This window comes from Jaculus jaculus, chromosome 9 (genome assembly GCF_020740685.1).
Source record: "Jaculus jaculus isolate mJacJac1 chromosome 9, mJacJac1.mat.Y.cur, whole genome shotgun sequence".
Classification (NCBI taxonomy): domain Eukaryota; kingdom Metazoa; phylum Chordata; class Mammalia; order Rodentia; family Dipodidae; genus Jaculus; species Jaculus jaculus.
The window spans coordinates 85003592-85026774 of NC_059110.1; the positions used below are offsets into that span (position 1 = coordinate 85003592).

The 23183-nt window shown below is 38.1% G+C and overlaps 1 protein-coding gene across 2 annotated transcripts in view; it reads right to left on the reverse strand.

Moving 5' to 3' along the window:
- Positions 1–6424: 6424 nt before the first annotated feature.
- Positions 6425–23183, reverse strand: part of Nsrp1 (nuclear speckle splicing regulatory protein 1) — a 47618-nt gene continuing 30859 nt past the window's right edge. The window contains exons 1-6 of one of the 2 annotated variants that reach the window (XM_045159695.1): positions 18057–18076; positions 15961–16017; positions 14437–14565; positions 11779–11986; positions 11085–11193; positions 6425–7744 (exon numbers count right to left, since the gene is read on the reverse strand). In XM_045159695.1, coding sequence (XP_045015630.1) covers positions 6721–7744; positions 11085–11193; positions 11779–11986; positions 14437–14565; positions 15961–15969 — 1479 coding nt within the window. In that variant the 5' untranslated portion in view covers positions 15970–16017; positions 18057–18076 and the 3' untranslated portion in view covers positions 6425–6720. Of the gene's footprint in view, positions 7745–11084; positions 11194–11778; positions 11987–14436; positions 14566–15960; positions 16018–18056; positions 18077–23183 lie in introns of those variants that run through there. The other variant, XM_004667879.2, reaches the window with a different exon arrangement.

Genomic DNA, 23183 nt, shown 5'->3' on the forward strand with positions numbered 1-23183 from the left:
AAGATAAGGAAGGTCACTTTATATTGATTAAAGAAACACTTCAACAGAAGGACATTAAAATTCTAAACATATGTGCACCTAATACGGGACCTCCCAACTTCATCAATCAAACGCTATTAGAATTAAGGTCACAGATAACACCAAACATAGTTGTAGTGGGTGACTTCAACACCCCATTCTCAATTGACAGGTCATCCCAGCAAAAAATAAACAGAGATGCATCTGGATTAAATGAGGCCATAGAATAGACCTAACAGATATATACAGGACATTTCATCCAAATGCTGCAGAATAGACATTCTTTTCAGCAGCACATGGAACATTCTCTAAAATAGACCATATGTTAAGACACAAAACAAATCTTAACAAATACAGAAAAATTGAAATAATTCCTTGCACTCTATCTGAACACAATGGGATCAAACTACAAATTAATAGCAAGAAAAAAACTATAGAGCATACACAAAATCATGGAAACTAAACATTACACTACTAAGTTTTGATGAATGGGTCAATGAAGAAATCAAGAAGGAAATCAAAAAAATTCAGAGTCACATGATGAGAATACGACATACCAAAACCTTTGGGACACAATGTAGGCAGTCCTAAGAGGAAAAATTTTAAAAAGTTTTATTTATTTGACAGAGAAAGAGGGAGGGAGGGAGGGAGAGAGAGAGAGAGGAAGGGAGGGAAGGAGAGAATGGGCACGCAAGGGCCGCCAGCCACTGCAAACAACTTCCAGATGCATTTGCCCCCTTGTGCATCTGGTTAACATGGGTACTGGGGAATCAAACTTGGGTTCTTTGGCTTTGCAAACAAATACCTTAACCACTAAGCAAATCCTACAGCCCCTAGGAGGGAAATTTATAGCATTAAGTGCCTATATTAGAAGCTGGGTGTGTTTCGAAGCCACCCTGAGACTACATAGAAGCCAGGTGTGGTGGCGCATGCCTTTAATCCCAGCACTCAGGGGGTAGAGGGAGGAGGATCACAGTGATTTTAAGACTACCCTGAGATTACAGAGTGAATTCCAGGCCACCCTGAGCTACAGTGAGACCCTACCTTGAAAAACAAAAACAAAAACAGAAGAAATTAGAAAGGTTGCAAGTAAACAACTTAATGCTTCATCTTAAAGTCTTAGAAAAAGAACAAGGCAAACCAAAAATCAATAGATGGGAAGAAATAATAAAGATTAGGGCAGATATTAATGAAATAGAAACAAACAAACAAAAAACCATCCAAAGAATCAATGAAACAAAGAGTTGGCTCTTTGAAAGGAAAAATAAGATTGATAAACCCTTAGCAAATCCGACTAAAAGAGAGAAGAGACACAAATTAATAAAATTAGAGATGAAAAAGGTAACATTACAACAGATACCAGAAAAAATCATGGGGACATACTATAAGAACATATACTCCACTAAGTTTGAAAAACTGAAAGAAATGGATGATTTCCTTGAGTTATATGACCTACCTAAATTAACTCAAGATTAGATTAGTCACTTAAATAGACCTATAACAAGTATGGAGATCCAAACAGTTATCAAAAATCTCCCAACTAAAAAATGTCCAGGCCCAGATGGATTCACTGGTGAATTTTACCAGACCTTCATGGAAGAACTAACTTATGCTTCTTAAACTTTTCCATAGACTAGAAAAAGAAGAAATCCTATCAAACTCCTTCTACAAAGCCAGCATCATCCTGATACCAAAACCAGACAAAGATAGAACAAGAAAAGAAAATTATAGACCAATCTCCACCATGAACATAGATGCAAAAATTCTCAACAAAATGGTGGCAAGCAGAATACAAGAATATATCAGAAAGATCATTCACCCCAACCAAGTAGGCTTTATCCCAGAGATGCAGGGATGGTTCAACATATACAAATCGATAAATATACTCATTATATAAATGGACTGAAGGACAAAAATCACATGATCATCTCATTAGATGCAGAAAAAGCATTTGATAAAATCCAACATCCCTTCATGGTAAAAGTCCTACAGAGACTGGGAATAGAAAGAACATATCTCAACATAATAAAGGCTATTTATGACAAACCTACAGTCAACATAATACTAAATGGAGAAAAACTTGAAGCTTTTCCATTAAAATCAGGAACAAGACAAGGGTGTCCACTGTCCCCACTTTTATTTAATATAATACTGGAAATCTTAACCATAGCAATACACATAAAAGGGATACAAACTGGAAAGGAAGAGTTATCAAGTTATCATTATTTGCAGATGACATGTTTCTATACATAAAGGACCCTAAAGACTCTACCAGCAAATAGTTAAAGCTGATAAATACCTATAGCCATGCAGCAAGATACAAAATAAGCACACAGAAATCAGGAGCCTTCCTATATGCTAACAACAAACACACAAAGGATGAAATCAGAGAAGCACTCCCATTTACAATTGCACCAAATAAATAAATAAATAAATAAATAAATAAATAAATAAATAAATAAAGTACCTTGGAATAAACCTAACCAAGGAAGTGAAGAATCTCTACCATTAAAACTTTAAAACACTCAAGGCAGAAATTGCAGAAGACACTAAGAAATAGAAAGATATCCCTTGTTCTTGGATCACAAGTATCACTATTGAGAAAATGGCAATCTTACCAAAAGCAATGTACACCTTTAATACATCCTCATCAAAATTCCAATAGCATTCTTCATGGAAAGAGAAAAAAAACAATCCAAAAAAAATCATTTGGGAGCACAGAAACCCTTGAATATCTAGAACAATTTTGAGCAACAAAAAGAAGGCTGGTGATATCACCATTGACTGTTTTTAACCTATATTACAGAGCCATGGTAACAAAAACAGCATGGTACTGGCACAAAAGCAGATATGTAGATGAATGGAACAGAATAGATGACCCAGATATTAAGTCCAGGTAGCTATAGCCATCTGATCTTTGACAAAAATCGGATATGTATCTGTAGAAGGATGAAAATGGATCCTAATCTCTCTCCATGCTCAAGAATTAAGTCCAAATGGATCACAAACCTTAATATCAGACCTGAAACTCTGAAATTGCTAGAGGAAAAAGTAGGGGAAACCCTTCAACATATTGGTCTTAGCAAAGACTTTCTGAATAACCCCAATTGCTCAGGCAATAAAACCAGAGATTACCCACTGGAACCTCATGCAATTACAAAGCTTTTGTATAGCAAAGAACACTGTGAATCGAGCAAAGAGGCAACTTACAGAATGGGAGAAAATGTTTGCCAGCTATACATCTGATAAAGGATGAATATCTAGGATATACAAAGAACTCAAAAGATTAAATAATAAGAAATCAAACAACGCAATTTAAAAATGGGCTATGAAACTAAATAGTTTTCAAAAGAAGAAATACAGATGACATATAAACATGTAAAAAGATGTTCTACATTCCTAGTCATCAGGGAAATGCAGATTAAAACTACATTGAGATTCTATCTAACTCCTGTCAGATTGACTACCATCATGAAAACAAATGACCATAAATGCTGGCGAGGATGCGGAAAAAGAGGAACCTTTCTACAATATTGGTGGGAATGCAATGTGGTCCAGCCATTGTGGAAATCAGTGTGGAGGTTCCTGAGACAGCTGAAAATATATCTACCATATGAGCCAGCTATACCACTCCTAGGCATATATCCTAAGGACTCATCTCACTACCTTAGAGATACTTCCTCAACCATGCTCATTGCTGCTCTATTCACAATATCTAGGCCAATGGAACTAGCCTAGATGTCCCTCAACTGATGAGTGGATAATGAAGATGTGGCACATTTACACAATGGAGTTCTACTTAGTGGTAAAGAAAAATGAGGTTATGAAATTTGCAGGAAAATGGATGGATCTGGAAAGGATTATACTCAGTGAAGTAACCCAGGCCCAGAAAGCCAAATGTCACATGTTCTCTCATATGTGGATCCTTGCTACAAATGATTGGACTTGTATGTGAATAGGAATAAAATTCAGTAGCAGAGGCCAGTAAGCTAGAAAGGAGACATTAGGAAATAGAAGGGGGGGGGGGGACTTAATAGGATGGTATTGTATATATGTAAATAGATTAATGGGGGTGAAAAGGCCTAAGTGAGGTGTCAGGGGAAGAGATTGAGTAGAAGGTGGAGGGAGGGCTAATAAAAATCACATGGGGGCTGGAGAGATGGCTTAGCAGTTAAGCACTTGCCTGTGAGGCCTAAGGACCCAGGTTTGAGGCTAGATTCCCCAAGACCCACGTTAGCCAGATGCACAAGGGGGCGCACGAGCTCATTTGCAGGGGCTGGAAACCCTGGGGCACCCATTCTCATTCTCTCTCTCTCTGTCTCTTTCTCTGTCACTCTCAAATAAATAAATAAAAATTAAAAAAAAAAATTTTAAATCACATGGAAACTTAATTTTTGAACAATGGAACACTCAGGAGCAATAGATTGTTAGAAAATTTTCAGTGCCAGGGATGGGATACCTTTCAGTGAGTTGTGGGCCAGGGAGGTCCCTGATGACCCCAAAACATTACAGGCCATTGCCGAGGCCCTTGGTTTCCCACCAGGAATAGATGGTAAGACCCTATTGCTGAAGAATCCACATGCCTGGGCTGCCAGGTCACTGGACATTTTTATCATCTTTTCCTCCTAGACTATAATGCATACCATCTTCAAATAAATTTTCCAAATGCATGAAAACAATCCTAACAAAGAACCATATTCTCTACATAAGTTGGAGGTTTTAGGCCATTCTTGGTCTTCTGTGATCTCACACACTTAGGCTGCTTCCATTCTGCTCAAGCCAGGATGCCTTTTAGTGTTTCTCAGGGATCTGCTGTGTAGCATTAGAATGTAACAGTATTATACCAGCCAGAGCTCTGGGCATCAGTTTTCCTTATTACTTTTCCTTTCTGGGTTAAAGGACATAGTAAAATGATTTACGGATGGTAAATCTGACTTTAAAAAATATTCTTTATTTGACAAGAGCTGGGCGTGGTGGTGCACGCCTTTAATCCCAGCACTTGGGAGGCAGAGGTAGTAGGATTGCTGTGAGTTCAAGGCCACCCTGAGACTACATAGTGAATTCCAGGTCAGTCTGAGCTAGAGTGAGACCCTACCTCAAAAAATCAAAACAAATTTTTTAAAAATTTATTTGAAAGAGAGAAGCAGAGATAGACAGAATGGTCACGCCAGGACCTCCAGCCACTACAAACAAATTCCAGATGCACGGCCCACCTTGTGCATATGGCTTATGTGGGTCTGGGGAATTGAAACTAGGTTCTTTGGCTTTGCAGGCAAACGTCTTAACTGCTAAGCCATTTCCCCAGCCCTAAATCTCACTTTTAATACACAAGGGTGTTCATTTAAAACTCAACATTCTTATACTATGTTTATTCTAAAACATGGCAAAATCTTCATAATAAAGTATGAGATATAATAGCCTTCTTAAAATTTTAATGGGGGGCTAGGCGTGGTGGCACATGCTTTTAACCCCAGCACTCAGGAGGCAGGCACAGCAGGATTGCCATGAGTTTGAGGCCACTCTAAGACTTCACAGTAAATTCCAGGTCAGCCTGGGATACAGCAAGACCCTACCTCATAAAAATAAACAAAAAAATTTAATGGGAAGAGCTGCTGGAAAATTATCTTCTCCCTAGCATTTATCCTTTACTCGTGGATAAATTTACAGACTAGTAATTCCAATGTCAAGTTTCAAAGACTCAGTCCAGAAATTTTAGTTTTATTTGAAAACAAATGGAATTTGTAACGAACTGCAGCAGAATCTGTATATTAGAATATATAAAATATCTTCTCTTCCTTAGGTAACATATTTATGTATATGCTAATTTATTAACTTGTCAAGAATTACAAAATAATGTGATTCCCCCCCCCCAAAAAAAAAACAAATAATTGTGACGTAAGTGGATGCTAAGGCCTTGTGCATACTAGGCAAGTGCTATATTACTGAGCCATGAAATTACTTTTAAAATAAAGTAAAAACATGCTTTAAATACATCAACATATCACTATTTTTTATCTTAAGTATGTTATGGGCTAAAGAGTTATTTAGACAAGATGCATAATCCACATGTTACATTTTAACACAAACTTTAGAATATAAAGTATAACAATTTTCTTGTTTTAAATTTTATATATTTTAATCTGAAAAACAGTATTTTATTATTATTATTATATTAAAAGAAGCTCCTGCAAGAAGAGCAACTTTTTAGGCTAGGCATGGTACCATGTGCCAGTAGTTCCAGTGCTTGAAAGGCTAACACAGGAGGATCACTTGAGCATAGAGTTCCAGACTAGCCTGGGCAGGAGTGAGACCCAGTCTCAAAAAGAAAAGAAAAAGAAAAAAAAGAAAAGGCGAAACAAACAAAACCCTCAATAGCAAAACATAACCAAACAAAAACTCAACAGAATACTACAAGAGTTGTTTATTTTCAATAGTAGTAGTGAAGCCAATTATTCTCAGAGTACCTTGAGGGAGCTTTGGCACTCTTACAGTTCTCAAGTTCTTAGAATGTGTTATTGATAAAGAAATATTTTATAAATCTAGCCAAACACCTAAGATAAAAGGACTGGCTTGTGACTTAAACCTAAAATAGGGATTTTGAAAACCTCTCAATCTGTTAACACCCTCTTTTATGCTATTGCAAAACAGGTCCCAGGTGTTAATGCTCTGTGCTTGTGTGGAGCTCCTGGGTCAAGGCTGGCATTAATCATCTTCTTTCTCAATGTAAGTCTTTGCATTAATCCGTGCCATCTGCCTGGCCAAGTACCTATCTCTGGCTGACATTACTGTTTCCTGGCTGTTCCGCTTTGCAAACTTGCTCATTGCCTCAGGTGGTCGTTCCTCTTCTTTGCTATTCTCCTGCCTGTTTTCTGTGAGTCTATGTTTTGTCCCCAGTGACGTTTCAGAACCAGTGGGTTTCTCTTGGTGTCTCTCTTTGTCCTTTTCCACGTTTCTCATTTTGTTAGCTCTTTCACGGTCAAGACACTCATCCTTTGCTCTTGATTTTGGGCTGCTTTCTTTTTTGTCTCGGTTTCTTTCTGAAGATTGAACTTCTTGTTTTTCTCTATCTCTGGACTTTTCATTGTTTTCATCTCTCTCCTTCCTTCCTTTCGTATGTTCTTCTTTTTCTTTGCTTTTCTCTTTCTTCTCTCCTAGTTTCTCGCTGTTTCGGTCATGATCATTTCGTTGTTTCTCTCTTTCTTGTTCTCTTGAGGAATATTTCTCCTCTTTCCATTCTCTATCACGTCTTTCTCTCTGGTCTTTCCCCCTCTGTTTATCTTCTTGTTCATGCCTCTTCCAGTGGTAGTCTTTATGATCAGCCTCTCTGTGCCTATGAGAATGCTTTTCTTTTTTGTGGCCATGCTCAGTGTCTCTGGACTGCCTATCTTGGTGCTGATCTTTTTTCTCGTGTCCTCTTGACCTGGAACCTTTGGTGTGGCATTTGGCATCATGCCCTCTTTCTTCACTGGATGATCGTGAGTGGGTCCGACTCATGTGATATTTGGAGTACTTCTTGGAGGACTCTGTGACCTTTTCCCTTCTGCAATTCATTTTGTTTTCTCCCATCTCATCATCCTCACTGCTCTTAGTGTCAAAATCACTATCAGCATCTGGGTTTTCTTCCTCCTTTACGTTGGTCTGGAGAATGCAATTCTGCTGTGGCATTCTGTTCTCTGCCTTTACTTCATCAGAGTAACCCTTTGGCTTCTCTTCTTTTATTCTACACCTTTAATATATCACATAAGCAAAAAAAAAATGCCACATTAACAATTGTAAGAAGCAAGTGAAGTATAATTTTTCTCAATTCATGTAACTTTTATCAGTTCTTGACTCAATACAGCTTTAACTGTCTAATCATTCAACTGTAAAAAGGTGTTGTTTATTTACCTGATAATATTCTCAAACAATTCAGAATATTTTTAGTATTGGTAGAAGTGAAATTGAGAACATAATCCTCTATTGGACCACCTTCAGGAAGGGGTCTGGACAGTCTTGTTTTTGTTAGTGATACACAAAAAGTAAGTGGGAAAATTGAAATGTGTTTTGGGTCTGAATTCTATTTTCAAATACGAAGTTCAAGTTGTGATTCTGTTTTTTTTTTTCTTTTAAAATATTTATTTTTTTAAGTTCATTTATTTGAAAGAGAAAGGCAGATAGAAAGAAAATGGGTGTGCCAGGGCCTCTAGCCATTGGAAACAAACTCTAGACAAACTCTAGAACCTGGGTCCTTAGGCTTTGTAGGCAAGCGCCTTAACCACTAAGCCATTTCTCCAGCCCTAAAAATATTTTAATTACTTATAAATACATGAAGATTATTCTCCCAGAGCAAACAGTACCAAACTTAATTCTAGATATTATTAATCTTTTCCAAGATCAACTTGATACAGTGCCTTGGTACCCATTATAACAAAATGGAAATAAATATATGTATGACTGGCTGTTGGCATAAACAACAGTAAAATTATTCATATCACCTCCATTTTTCCAGCTGATTATGTGTGATTAACTTACTAGTAATATTTTCACACATGCATTCTTACTAACCATTTAGTACTCACATTAATAGGACAACAACTTTGGTTCTTCAGGAACTGCTGGCAGGTTTTGTTGTTGTTTGTTTTGTTTTTTCAAGTAGAGTCTTACTCTAGGCCAGGCTGACCTGGAATTCACTCTGTAGTCTCAGGGTGGCCTTGAACTATTGGTGATCCTCCTACCTCTGCCTCCCGAGTGCTAGGATTAAAGACATGTGCCACCATGCCTGGCTGGCAGGGGTATTTTGACCAAAGGATCTACTAGTTGGAATTTAATTAGTAGACTGAGAAGTATAACCACATAATTAACTGACATTATGGAGTTTCATGGGCAGCCTTATAATTACTCCCAATGAAACTTGTAGAAACTTACAATGTATTATAATTTCTGTTCAAATGCTTATTTTCAAATGTACCTTCTTAGTCTCATATTTTTAATTTTATAGTAAAACCTAGCAGCTTCAATGGGCCATAAAACTAATTCTGTCTCTTTATTGTTAAGTCCATTCTCCCATTTTTTCTTTTTTCTACTCTTTCCCAATAACAGATATTCAAATCTAATCAGCATGTTTCTTTTCAAATAGTTTTCTCAGGTACATTTTTAGGACAAATTCTCCGTATTGTTTTCCCACCCCACTGCCAAGATGATCAAACTCAAGCCCTTTAATCAAGCTAGTCAAGCATTCTACCCTTGAGCCATACCTCTTCTGTAAATTCTGCCTTTTACCTTCAGCCATACATATATGGTATAATTATCTTCTATTTCTAAAACATCTCATGATTTTATTTTATTTATCTGCAAGCAAAGAGAGAGGGAGAGAAAGAGAATGGGCATGCCAGGTCCTCTAACCACTGCAAATGAACTCCAGATGCACATACCGCTTTGTGCATCTGGCTTTACATGGGTACTGGGGAATCAAACACAGGTCCTTAGGTTTTGCAGGTAAGCACCTTAACTGCTAAGCTATCTCTCCAGCCCAATATAATGTTATTTAAAAATCCTCTAATTCTTTTGTTTTCCAGACCAGCACTATCTACAGAAATGGTATTATCTCTACTATGGCAGTAGCATACACACAGTATATTGAATTTAATTAAAAATTTTAAGTTAGGGGCTGGAGAGATGGCTTAGCGGTTAAGGTGTTTGCTTGCAAAGCCAAAGGATCCCAGTTAGACTTTACAGGACCCAAGTAAGCTAGATGCACATGGGGGCGCATACATCTGGAGTTTGTTTGCAGTGGCTGGTGGCCCTGGCATGTCCATTCTCTCTGCCTCTTTCTCCTCTCAAACGAATAAATAAAATATATTTTAAATTTTTTAAAGTTAATTTGCATAGCCATATATAATTTGGTGATATATTAGACAGAGGCTGTTTTATTAGTCTTTAACTCACAAATCTGTCATTTTGTAGAGACTGAGTTCTATTTATAAAAATTAAGACACTGTTGTTTAAGATACATGTAGAGCCGGGCGTGGTAGTACATGCCTTTAATCCCAGCACTTGGGAGGCAGAGGTAAGAGGATCGCCATGAGTTCGAGGCCACCCTAAGACTACATAGTGAATTCCAGGTCAGCCTGAGCTAGAGTGAAACCCTACCTTGAAAAACCAAAAAAGCAAACAACAACAAAAAAGATACATGTAGAATTATACTGTGTGACCCAAATCTTTTCACATTTTTTCTTAGGTGTTACAACAATCCATTCAAAAGCATAAGGGCCATGAGTGATAGGTACCTACACTTAAAAAGACCACAATTAGAGCCATGTGTGGTGGGTGACTCATGCCTTTAATCCCAGTACTCGGAAGGTACTTGTGGGGGATCACCATGAGTTTGAGGCCACCCAGAGACTATTTAGTGAATTCCAGGCCAGCTTGGGCTAGAGTAAGACATACTATGGAAAAATACAACAAAAGGGCTGGAGAGATGGCTTAGCGGTTAAGCGCTTGCCTGTGAAGCCTAAGGACCCCGGTTCGAGGCTCGGTTCCCCAGGTCCCACGTTAGCCAGATGCACAAGGTGGCGCACGCGTCTGGAATTCGTTTGCAGTGGCTGGAAGCCCTGGCGCGCACATTCTCTCTCTCTCCCTCTATCTGTCTTTCTCTCTATGTCTGTCGCTCTCAAATAAATAAATTAAAAAAAAAAAGTCTGGAAAAATACAACAATAAAAAAGACAAAAATTTGGTATTACTCCTCTTTTAAGGAGTTTTATATAATCCATAAAACACTTAGACATTCAGAAATTATATATATTAAAAGTCATTAGTTTTACAGTTACATTAAACTCAATCATACATGTAAAACTGTACAAATTTTTGTGATTGCAGGATAAAAGTTATGTTGAACAAAATCTGTAGGTTTTTAAGTTAAGAAACTTAAAATCCCTAGTCATTCATTCAATTAGGTTACACTCGCTGACAATACAATACATAATGCTTCAGTCTTTTATCTGTCAAGAGGGTTAAAATGACCCCAAAAATCTCACAACCATAGATCAACGGTATCTTTCTTTTAAATCTTCCATTTGCCACCTCTTACCTGGCTTCACGAAAGCTGCACATAGGTACTTCCTCTTCACCAACTGCTTGATTTAACAGGTGCCTATAAAATCCACTGAGATCTTTCTGTTTGGTTACATCCAGACGTGCTGAGAGAGAAAGAAAAAGATGAGAAGAATACAGCATTCAACAGGCACAATGTAGCTTCATTTTACAAATGCAGAGTATGGGTATACAGAGAAGTAAATGTTGACTATTTTCTACATCAGGAGTTGACAACTATTGTCTACAGACCAAATATGGCCTTCTGTCTGCTCATCTGTGAATGTAGTATCTATAGCTGCTTTTGCACTACAAGAGAGTTGAATAGTTACAACCGAAATCAAATGCACAAAACCACTAAAATATTTACTATCTGGCCCTTCACAGCAAGTTTGCTGTGCTATAGATGTATAGTAGATATTAGAATGTTATAGATTTGGTTTTCCTTCACTTGAAGAGCACTTGCCAATGAAATCATTTATAGACAGATACTTTACCATGAAAAGAAAGCACTTAATTAAATTACTAGACATTATTTAGCACTTGAACATTTTTAAATGCTGCCTTTTTATGCTATTTTATAATAGACCAAAAATTGTACCTTGATTTCCTATACATAAATGACAGTCACATTATAACCTAAGAGTCAAGCGTTACTTCTGTCTCCACCATCCCCTTTCTTCCCCTTTTACCTTCTAGTGCAGCAGCCCTCTTTTCTCTTTCTTCCTCTTCAGCTCTCTCTTGTAGTTTTTTTTTATAAGCAGATGTCACAAATGCTTCTTTATCATCAAATTCTCCTTTTTCCATTTCTCGTTCTCTCTGTATTTTCTTTTCCATTCTTTTTTCCTGTTCCTTTTTTCTGATCTCAACTGCTTTTAGTAAGTTGTGAATATATTTGGGCTAAGGGAAAAAGTAAAATTGTTCAGGAGAGTAAAAAACAGCAATCACTACTATTCTGTTATAATTCATGAACTCATAAAGATAGAAATGATCAATCCAAATATATGTCTTCTTTTAAAAACTTAAAAGAAGTTCATTAGCAAGGGTAACATTGAAATTGTTTATAATTAAAATTTAAGTGCAGCAGTATTTGGAATTTATAATGCTAGTTTGCTGTTTTAAAAATTGTAAGTTGGGGGCTGGAGAGATGGCTTAGCGGTTAAGCACTTGCCTGTGAAGCCTAAGGACCCCGGTTCGAGGCTTGGTTCCCCAGGTCCCACGTTAACCAGATGCACAAGGGGGCGCACGTGTCTGGAGTTCGTTTGCAGAGGCTGGAAGCCCTGGCGCGCCCATTCTCTCTCTCCCTCTATCTGTCTTTCTCTCTGTGTCTGTCGCTCTCAGATAAATAAATTAAAAAAAAATTGTAAGTTGGGGCTGAGATGGGCCAATAGTTACAGGTGCTTGCAAAGTCTGCCAGCCTGGATTTGGTCCCCCAGTATCCACATAAAGCCAGATACACAAAGTGACACATGCATCTGGAATTTGTTTAAAATAGCAAGAGGCCCTGGTGCACCCTGTATGCCTCTCTCTTGAAAATAATGAATGAATAAATAAATATTAAACAGAAAAGACTATGCTTAATGGCACAGGCCTGTAATCCTAGCACTCAGGAGGCAGAGACAGAAGGATTATAGGAAGTACAAGGCCAGCTTGGCTTATGTAGTTGAGTTTCAGGGCAGCCAAGGTTAGATAACCTCTCTCAAAACAGAAATTTGAGCATGCCTTTATCCCAGTATTTGGAAGGCAGAGGTAAGAGGATCACTGTGAGTTCAAGGCTAACCTAAGACTACATAGTAAATTCTACATCAGCCTAGGCTACAGTGAGGCCCTACCTCAAAAAACAAACAAAAAACCCTGAAATTTAAAAAAATTAAAACTTTCTGTGTTTTTCTCACTTTGTTTTTTTTTTTTTTTAATTTTTTATTTTGAGATGTAGCCCAGGTCAGCTTTGGTACTTGTTATATGGCCAAGGTTGGCCGTGAACTCATGGCTATACTCTTGTTTCAGTCTCCCGAGTATTGGGATCACAGGTGTGAGCCACCTTACCCAGCTCCTAATCAGTGGTTGTGGTCGTCTTTTTTTTCTTAAAGTCAATTTCTCCTTGGGACTTTTCTTCATATTGTTATTTATTTGTTTATTTTTAAAATTATATTTTACTTAGTTATTTAAGAAAGAGGGAGGGAGAGAATAAGAATGGGCATGCCAGGGCTTTCAGTCACTGCAAATGCACTAACACATGCACCATCTTTTGCATCTGGCCTACCTGGGTACTGGGGAATCAATCCTGGGTCCTTAAGCTTTCCAGGTAAATGCCTTAACTGCTAAGCCATCTCTCCAGTTCCCTTTAAATATTTAGTATTTTATTTATGAAAGAGAGAGAGAGGGAGAGAGAATGGATGCTCCAGGGCTCCTAGCTACTGCAAACACATTCCAGACACTTGTGCACCATGTGCATCTGGCTTACCTGGATACTTGGGAATTGAACCTGGGTCCTTAGGCTTCCAAGGCAAATGCCTTAACTGCTAAGCCATCTTTTCCATCCTGCCTCTTTTTGAGACAAGGTCTCTTGTAGGCTAGGTTGGCCTCAAACTCGAACCTTGTATTCAAGGATGGCTTTAAAACAATTTTTTAAAATTCTTGATTTTTATTTATTTATTTGAGAATGACTGACAGACAGAGAAAGAGAATGTGCATACCAGGACCTCTAGCCACTATAAACAAACTCCAGATGCATGTGCTACCTTGTACATCTGGCTTATGTGGGTACTGGGGAATTGAGCCTCGAACAGGGGTCCTTAGACTTTATTGGCAAGTGTTTAACCACTAAGCCATCTCTCTAGCCCTCAAGGATAGCTTTGAACTCCTTGATCCTCCCTATCTCCATCTTCCAAGTGCTGACTCTATAGGCATGTGTTAACATGCCTGGCTCAAACTGGTATTAATTCAATAAATGAATTTGAAAAGTTCCTCCTACTCTTTCATATTTAGTAGAAATAATCTGCATCCAAACTAAAAATATGATCATGATATATACAGGTGGAAGATTCAGATAATAGCTAGAAAATAAAAAAACAAGAGGATTAAAATAAACCATATATATATTATGTATGTATATATACACACATACACACACACACACACACACACACATATATATATATAGCATAGATATATATTGCATATTATATATATGAACAGAACAGCAGCAGTACAAATTTGGTACATAGAAGTTCTAAGAAAAAAGGCTGGGAGCTCATCACAAGTCAAATGCCTAAAGTCTTTAGTCAAAACACTTTCAAAATAAGATAAAGAAACAAAATCCGAAAGAAGTTTATATTTCAGCTACTAACCTTTCGGTCTTTCCCCAAAACCAATTTGGGATTGCTTTCTTCCTTTTTCTTCTGCATTTCATCATAAATACTGTCATACTCATATACAGTGGAATCTTCTGCAAGAGCTTTCTGAATTTCCAATTTGGTCTTTAAGAAAAAAATAAAACAACATATTTCAAAGCATGAGTGAGCCAAGAGATACCATCAAAAGTTTATGTATTTTCCTTAAGAAAGACTCAAACTGAAAATATATCATAAAAATTACATAGCAAAGCCAGACAGAGACAGAGGGTGTGTGTGTGAGTCTGGGCATGCCAGGGCCTCCTGCCACTCCAGATGACTTCCAGATGCATGTGCCACTTTGTACATTTGGCTTTATGTGGGTACTAGGAAATTGAACCCAGGCTGTCAGGCTTTGCAAGCAAGTACCTTTAATTGCTGAGCCATCTCTTCAGCCCCAAAGTACTTAATTCTTAAATAACATTTTCTTTAAGGCTTAGTAAATGCAGTCAAACATGCATTCTTCATGATAAGTTACTTTGGGACTGGAAGTAAATCAACCAAATGGGAAAGAAGGTGAAGCAGAATAAAGGTGGGAAGCTAAGGCAGCAGTCCTGTCATGTTCATCTCTTCAAGCTCTACTCCAAGTACCTAAGACATACTAGTCTAAAAGCACAAACCAGACACTGAAGAGACCTAGTTGTACAACTAGCTGTGCCAGGAAAAGAGCCAACTTGTTCTTTCGTCATGAGGACCATGGTGAGTTTTGAGAATAAGGTATGAAACAGAAGGTGCAGCAGTGCCCCCCCCCCCCCAGTAAACTCACTAGCAGAATAGAATTTTTTTAAATTTTTTTGTTCATTTTTATTTGAGAGTGACAGAGACAGAGGGGGGGGAGGGGGAGAGAGAGAATGGGCGCGCCAGGGCTTCCAGCCACTGCAAACGAACTCCAGACACATGTGCCCCCTTGTGCATCTGGCTATCGTGGGTCCTGGAGAATCGAGCCTTGACCCAGGGTCCTTAGGCTTCACAGGCAAACGCTTAACCACTAAGCCATCTCTCCAGCCCAGAACAGAACTTAATAAAAACAAACCAAACAATCTAATGTCAGACTGAGTCATTGCAAAGCTGAAATAGTTTAATCTATAGCCAATATAAATAATACTTTATTGTATTTTTTTTCAAAATCTAAAGAGAAAATTGGCAATTTACATACATCATGAAACACTTTTAAAGAAAACAAGGGCCAGGTGTGGTGGTGCATGCCTTTAATCCCAGCACTGGAGAGGCAGAGGTAGGAAGATCGCTGAAGTTTGAAGCCAGCCTGAAACTACGGAGTGAGTTCCAGGTCAGCATGGGCTAGAGCAAGATCCTACTTCAAAAAAAATAAAAGAAAAGAAAAGAAAGAAAGAAAATAAGAGTCAGAATGAAATTACTTCATTATATACATGCATTCTATTTCACTCTCAGTACTAGATATAAAGACAAATAATAAAAAGCAAAATGCTTTTCAAAAAAGCACTTACTTCACTCATCCCCTACCTGTTTCATGGCCTGCTTCTTAGCAGCTTCCCTCTGAAGGCTTTCACTCACGGAGGTCTATAAAACACAAAAAAGCCATTGTTAAAACCAACTTAAAATTTCTTTTCCAATATTCTGGTTAGTAACAAGTTCCTCTTAAAAGTAAAAGATAACATTATTTTAAAAAATATTTTATTTAAGAGAGATAGACAAATAGAGAAAAAGAATGGGCATGCCATGGCCTCTAGACACTGCAAACAAACTCCACACACACAACATCTTGTGCATCTGGCTTTATGTGGGTACTGGTTATTCAAACTCTGGTCCTTTGGTTTTGCAGACAATTGCCTTAACCACCTACCCATCTCACCAGCCCCAGAAGATGACATAAACAAATGGACTGGGCATGCCGGCATATGCCTTAAATCCCAGTGCTTGGGAGGCAGAGGTAGGGGATCATCCTGAGTTCGAGGCCACTCTGAGACTACATAGTGAATTCCAGGTCAGCCTGGACCAGAGTGAAACCCTACCTCAAGAAAAACAAATACAAAAAAAAAAAAAAAAGGTACAGAAAACAAACAAATGGTACAGGAAAACATGGTTAAAATTTTATATCACCTTACCACTAAGTCATTCAATCTCTATGGATTTCAATTTCCTTTGTATGCATATGTATGTAATTTCTTTTTGTGCATGCACATGTGTATGTGCCTGTGTGTGTGTTTGAGAGAGAAGAGAGAATGTGTGCTACATGGGGAAGACTGGACAAGATATTTCAGATTAAACTAAACTGGTATGAATTCCAGCAACAAAAAGTACTATTTAATATTCACTACTGGGGCTGGAGAGATGGCTTAGCGGTTAAGCGCTTGCCTGTGAAGCCTAAGGACCCCGGTTCGAGGCTCGGTTCCCCAGGTCCCACGTTAGCCAGATGCACAAGGGGGCGCACGCGTCTGGAATTCGTTTGCAGTGGCTGGAAGCCCTGGCGCGCACATTCTCTCTCTCTCCCTCTATCTGTCTTTCTCTCTGTGTCTGTCGCTCTCAAATAAATAAATAAATAAATAAAATTTAAAAAAAATATTCACTACTGATTACAGTACTTGATCAAGTTCTTAGTTTATGCACAAGGCTTACAGGCAGCAAGAATTATATGTGGCTCTTGTTCTAAAAAAAAGCTTTCTAAACCAGGCAGGCATTTTCTTGATTCTAAGGATAGTGGGAAGACAAAAATAGTCTCAGCTCTTGAGATGAATGATCTGAAAGAGAAGGTGAATAACACAAAGCCAAACTAAATGATATCACCTTGACCTAGCTAAAATGGCTACTACTAAAAGTCAACAAATGCTGGCAAGTATGTCAAGAAAAGGGAACTCTACTGGTGGTAATTTAATACAATCACTAGGGAAACAGAATGGAGGATCCACAACAAATTAGAAATAGAACTAACCCAGTAATATCACTATACCACTGGGTATATAGCCAAGGAAACAGAATTGCATAAAAGAATTATCAATGTCAAATGTATTACTCATTCACTCGAAATCTCCCTGTGATGACACTTTCATTAGACTATCAACTTTAAACATTTATAGTAATGGTAAATATTTCCAAAGTATTTTGTCTACCTTTCTAAATAGTGCAAATTAAATATATTCGTATCTCTCCTGTCATAAATCAGAGAAGGCAATAACAAGCTGAGCAGATAAAAGGATTTCCAACATGTACCCTCTGAATACACAGTAACTGCCAGCATATTATTAACCTCTACTTAGTTACTAAACTAGAGGGTATATGAAAGAAGAACAAAATAATGACTACTAGACAGTCTCAGGAATCTGAATTTCAAACAGTTCTCTCATGCTAGTTGTGGTATCACATTTATAAGTGTCAACTTTTTACTGTTTCAATATCCTCATTATTTAATAGTTATGCACCTCATAAGATTGCTCTAAGGATTAAATGTGATAGTATACAAAACTACTAAGTATCTGGATCAAAGAAGTGCTCAACATAGGTTACTATCATTTTTATTGTTATTGCTATGCACACTTTAAGAGCATGGGACTTCAGTTATTCTCTTTTTTTGAAGGTAGGGTCTCACTCTAGCCCAGGCTGACCTGGAATTCACTATGTAGTCTCAGGGTGGCCTTGAACTCACAGCAATCTCCTACCTCTGCCTCCTAAGGGCTGGGATTAAAGGCATATGCTACCTTACCCAGCCTCTTTTAAAAAAAATTTTTTTTAATTATTTATTTATTTGAGAAAAAGAGGTAGGGAGAGAGAGATGCTGAATGGGTGCTCCAGGGCCTCCAGCCACTGTAAACCAACTCCAGACGTGTGCACCTCCTTGTACATCTGGCTTATGTGGGTCCTGGAGAACTGAACCAGGATCCTTTGGCTTTGCAGGCAAATGCCTTAACCGCTAAGCCATCTCTCCAGCCCCTTAAGTTTTTCTTATACAAGTTAACTTGTGGGTAATCTCCACATTCAGAAGGCCAAGGAGTATGTTAGAACCTTTACCAGAAGAACATAGAAACTATACCCCACTTTATAGTATATCAGTGCTTAATAAAATGTAAGGGTAGTAAGTTACACTGATTACATTTGCATTTATCAAAATAGAAAAATCTATTCTGATATTTAAAAGACTATCAGGTTTTAAGATTTTTTTCTTTTTAACCAGGAATAGTGGTATATGTCTCTACTCCTAGCATTCAGAAGGCTGAGGAAGGAGGGAAGAGTTTGAAGCCAGCTTGGGCTACACAGCTAGACTCTGTGTCTCAGGGGAAAACAAGAAGATTCTTTAAACTTTTATATTTAGGGCATCAATAAATTAAAAAAAATGGAGGATGCAGATGTCTGAATTTTTCAGCAGCCATGGGAGCTAGGGTATAACTAGAAATGGATTCCTAGAACTGACAAAAGCTTTACTAGAACTACTCAAAAATGAAAATACTCTGTGCCTCTAAAGAATGAATAGATCAGGAAGAACTCTGAGAGCTTCCTCTACTGTACTGCTCTTGATGGTAGAACTTGATATGAGGATAGGTCAACTAAAAAGGCATTACCTCAATTAAATATTTTTTAAAAATCATAGCATGTTATAGCTTTATATAATTACATAGTATGATGGTACATGGTAAATGTACCATCACAACTCCTTTGTTCTACCCATTTGTAACCACACCCATCTCTTATCTTCCACCCCTAATCCCTGCCAAATACTAATCTGTTCTCTACATCTATAACAACATTTCATGGATATTAAGTAAATGGAGTCATTCAGTATATACCCTTTGGAGATTGGCCATTATACCCAACACTGTTTTCAAGAAATGTATTTTGATTTTTGTTGCCACTGCAAAAGCACTTCATTAGCTGCCATAAAACACCCTAGACTAAGTTCCCAAAATAGTATCAGTTAAAAAAAATACTACAAAAAAGACTACTAAGATGTATTTTGCAAATACCACAAAGAACTGGCTCAAGGGGGGGGGGGGGAGACTAAGGTTAAATATGCTCAAACCACATAATATGGCCATTAGTTGATTAATTCTAAAATTAGCACAAAATTGCTCTAATTCTGCCTAAGACCAGTTTACCGTAAATCTTAGGAGAATAATAGCAGTACCTTCTTATAGAACCCCAAGTTACAATTAATTTTAAATTTAGGAAGACAAAAATTACTCTGTAAAAGCCATTATCTTGCTGGGCATGGTGGTGCAGACCTTTAATCCCAGCACTCGGGAGGGAGAGGTAGGAGGATCACCGTGAGTTCAAGGCCACCCTGAGACTACATAGTGAATTCCAGGTCAGCCTGGACTAGGGTGAGACCCTACCTTGAAAAATCAAATAAATAAATAAAAAATAGAAATCCATTATGCAAAAAAATTCAATGTATAAATAAGTTCAAATGTGAACATCTGAACTATTTTAAAACTGTAAAAACAAACAAAAAAACACACCTCAGACAGATACCTAAGTACTTTTTTGTGGTTTTTTTTTTTGGTTTATTGGGGAAGTGTCTCACTCTAGCCCAGGCTGACCTGGAATTTTCTATGTAGTCTCAAGGTGGCCTTGAACTCACGGTGATCCTCTTATCCTCTGCATCCCAAGTGTTGGGATTAAAGGTCTGCACCACCACCCCCGGCTACTTAAATGCATTTTCTATCAGCGATCTCAGGGAAATCAATTCACAAACACCTGAAAATTTCTCGCTAACACTTAGATAAAATACTATTAAATATTTCCAATCTAGAGCAAAAGAAACCATATTTGGACACCATTTTAATCTTTTTTTTTTTTTTTTTGGTTTTTTCAAAGTCGGGTCTCACTGTAGCTCAGGCTGACCTAGAATTCACTATGTAGACTCAGGGTGGCCTTGAACTCCTGGTGGTCCTCCTATCTCTGCCTCCTGAGTGCTGGGATTAAAGGGGTGCACCACCATGACCAGCTAACCATTTTAATTTTTTAAGTTGGTATGTTTCTAACAGTTTCACTTTAAGAATTTAACGTCAGAGAAAATGTTGGTCTATGGCATAGTATTTATCATTTGCACACAATTGTAAGTGTTAAAGGTTCAGGCTGTGGTCAAGTATAGGTTCCATAAATAGCACATTCAGAACACTGCGACTGGACTTATTCTAAGGATGAAAATTATTTAACCAACCTACTGTTTGCTGCATTGAACTGCAGTCAGATTGGGGCTCAAAGGGGGACTTTTAAAAAAGAAGCCTTACTAAAGCTAGCACAGATAAATGGAAGGGGGTGCAAAATAGTGGTATTTCTAATGTCACACTATTCTTTTTTGTTTGTTTGTTTTTGTTTTTCGAGGTAGGGTCTCACTCTAGCCCAGGCTGACCTGGAATTCACTATGGAGTCTCAGGGTGGCCTCGAACTCTCCGTGATCCTCCTACCTCTGCCTCCCGAGTGCTGGGATTAAAGGCATGTGCCACCACATCAGGCAACTATTCTCTTTTTAAAAATATTTATTTATTTGAGAAAGAGGCAGAGAGAGAGAGAGAGAGAGAGAGAGAGAAAGAACGAAGGAGAGAGAATGAGCACACCAGGGCTTCCAATCACTGCAAAGGAACTCCAGATGCACACGCCCCCTTGTACATCTGGCTTACCTGGGTCCTGGAGGAGTCGAACTGGGATCTTTTGGCTTTGCAGGCAAAAGCCTTAACTGCCAAGCCATCTCTCCAGCCCTGTCACACTATTCTTTAGCTGAACTGCCCTGGGGGTTGTGAAGACTACTACAGCCTGGCAAAGTGTTACTGGAATGCCTTCATTAAGAGGCAATATAAAGCCAGGTGTGGTGGCACATGCCTTTCATCCCAGCACTAGTGAGGGTAGAAGAATGGCTGTGAGTTTAAGGTCAGCATAGGCCTCAGAGTGAGTGCCAGGTCAGCCTGGGCAAGAGAGATCCTGCCTTTAAAAAAGAAAAAAAAAAGCAGCATAATGGACCAACAAAATCAAATAACAGGCCACTGCTTATGTTGAATTTTTTTCAGCTAGAACTTAGTTTAACCAAAATCTTAAAAAATTTTATAGAAATTAATGTCATTCAATACTTAATAAAGCGTAACAGGAAAAAGGTTATATATAGGCATGTTTCTGAAATAAGAGATTTACCTACCCACTTGTCCAAACTAGCTCTTAGCTAAATAAAAAAGTTTACGAACTAATCCTTTTCAAATGGCTTACAGTTATAACTTTCTGTTGTGCTGAGAACTCAAGAGTTGAGAACTTCCTGTTCTTTTTTTCTTTTTTTAGCTTAGCAACATATCATTTATTAAAGGTCTTATAACTCAGCAATCTCTATTATGGGCTTTATTTGTTCACACTCATACTCATTTATAAAGACAAAGCCTGTTTAAGAGTTGTGAAGAATATGTGAAATGTTTATTATGAGCTCAGACCTAAGACAAACACTATGATAGAAAAAAGACATGTCTATGAACAGAAAACTTAAAGAGAAATTACAAATGACTATTAACTATATGAAAAAGTGGTCAAGTTCACCATTAGCTAAAGAGGCAAAAGTGAAAATACTTTTATCACACATCAAATTGCTAAAAATCTTAAAAATACCTACCAAATATTGGCATGGTATACTGGCAAACACATTCTGATATTATAAAGATGTGACACAGAAGCACTGCAGACAATCTTCATCCACAGCTATCAGCTATGTATTCACTTTTGTTGTTTCAAAATGTAAGGGATTTATCTGCCACTGAGCTATATCTAAAGTTCTCAGAGCTGTGTTTCTAGAATGGTTAAAAATTGAATAAAAGGGATGGAGAGATGGCTTAGCAGTTAAGGCACTTGCCTGCGAAGCCCAAGGACTCATGTTCAACTCTCCAGGTCCCATATAAGCCAGACACACAGTGACACAAGCACGCAAGGTCATACATGCACATAAGGGGGTGCTTGCAATCAAATCTGGGTGTTAGGCTTTATAGGCAAGTACCTTAACTGCTGAGCCACCCCCTGACCTTAATTATTTTTTATTGTCAACTTCCATAATTATAAACAATATCCCATGGTAATCCCCCCCACTTTCCCCTTTGAAACTCTACTCTTCATCATATCAACCCCCCCCCAGTCTTTTATTTTGATGCCATCATCTTTTCCTCCTATTGTGATGGTCTTGTGTAGGTAGCAGTGTCAGGCACTGTGAGGTCATGGATATCCAGGCCATTTTGTCATACCTTAAACATTTTATTTATGAGGGAGGGAAGGAGCAAGAGGCAGATAAAGAGAGAGGCTGGGCATGGTGGTGCATGCCTTCAGTCCCAGCACTCGGGAGGTAGAAATAGGTGTATTGCAGTGAGTTCAAGGCCACCTTGAGACTACATAGTGAATTCCAGGTCAGCCTGGACTAGAGAATGAGACCCACCTCAAAAAAAAAAAGAAAGAAAGAAAAAAACACAAAATTAAAAAAAAAATTGAGAGCAAATGGGCACTCCAGGGTCTCTGGCCACTACAAATGTACTCCAGGTGCATGTGCCATTTTGTGCATCTAGCTTTACCTGGGTACTGGGTAATCGAATCCAGGTCCTTAGGCTTTACAGGCAAGCTCCTTAACCACAGTGCCATCTTTACAGCCCCATCATTATTTCCTTAAACAATGCTATTTGTGCACGTGCCTGAGATGAGTCTGATCTCCAGAACCCATGTATAAAGCCAGGGTTACCTGTGCATATATGTCTATAACCTCAGCCCTGAGGAGGGTGTTG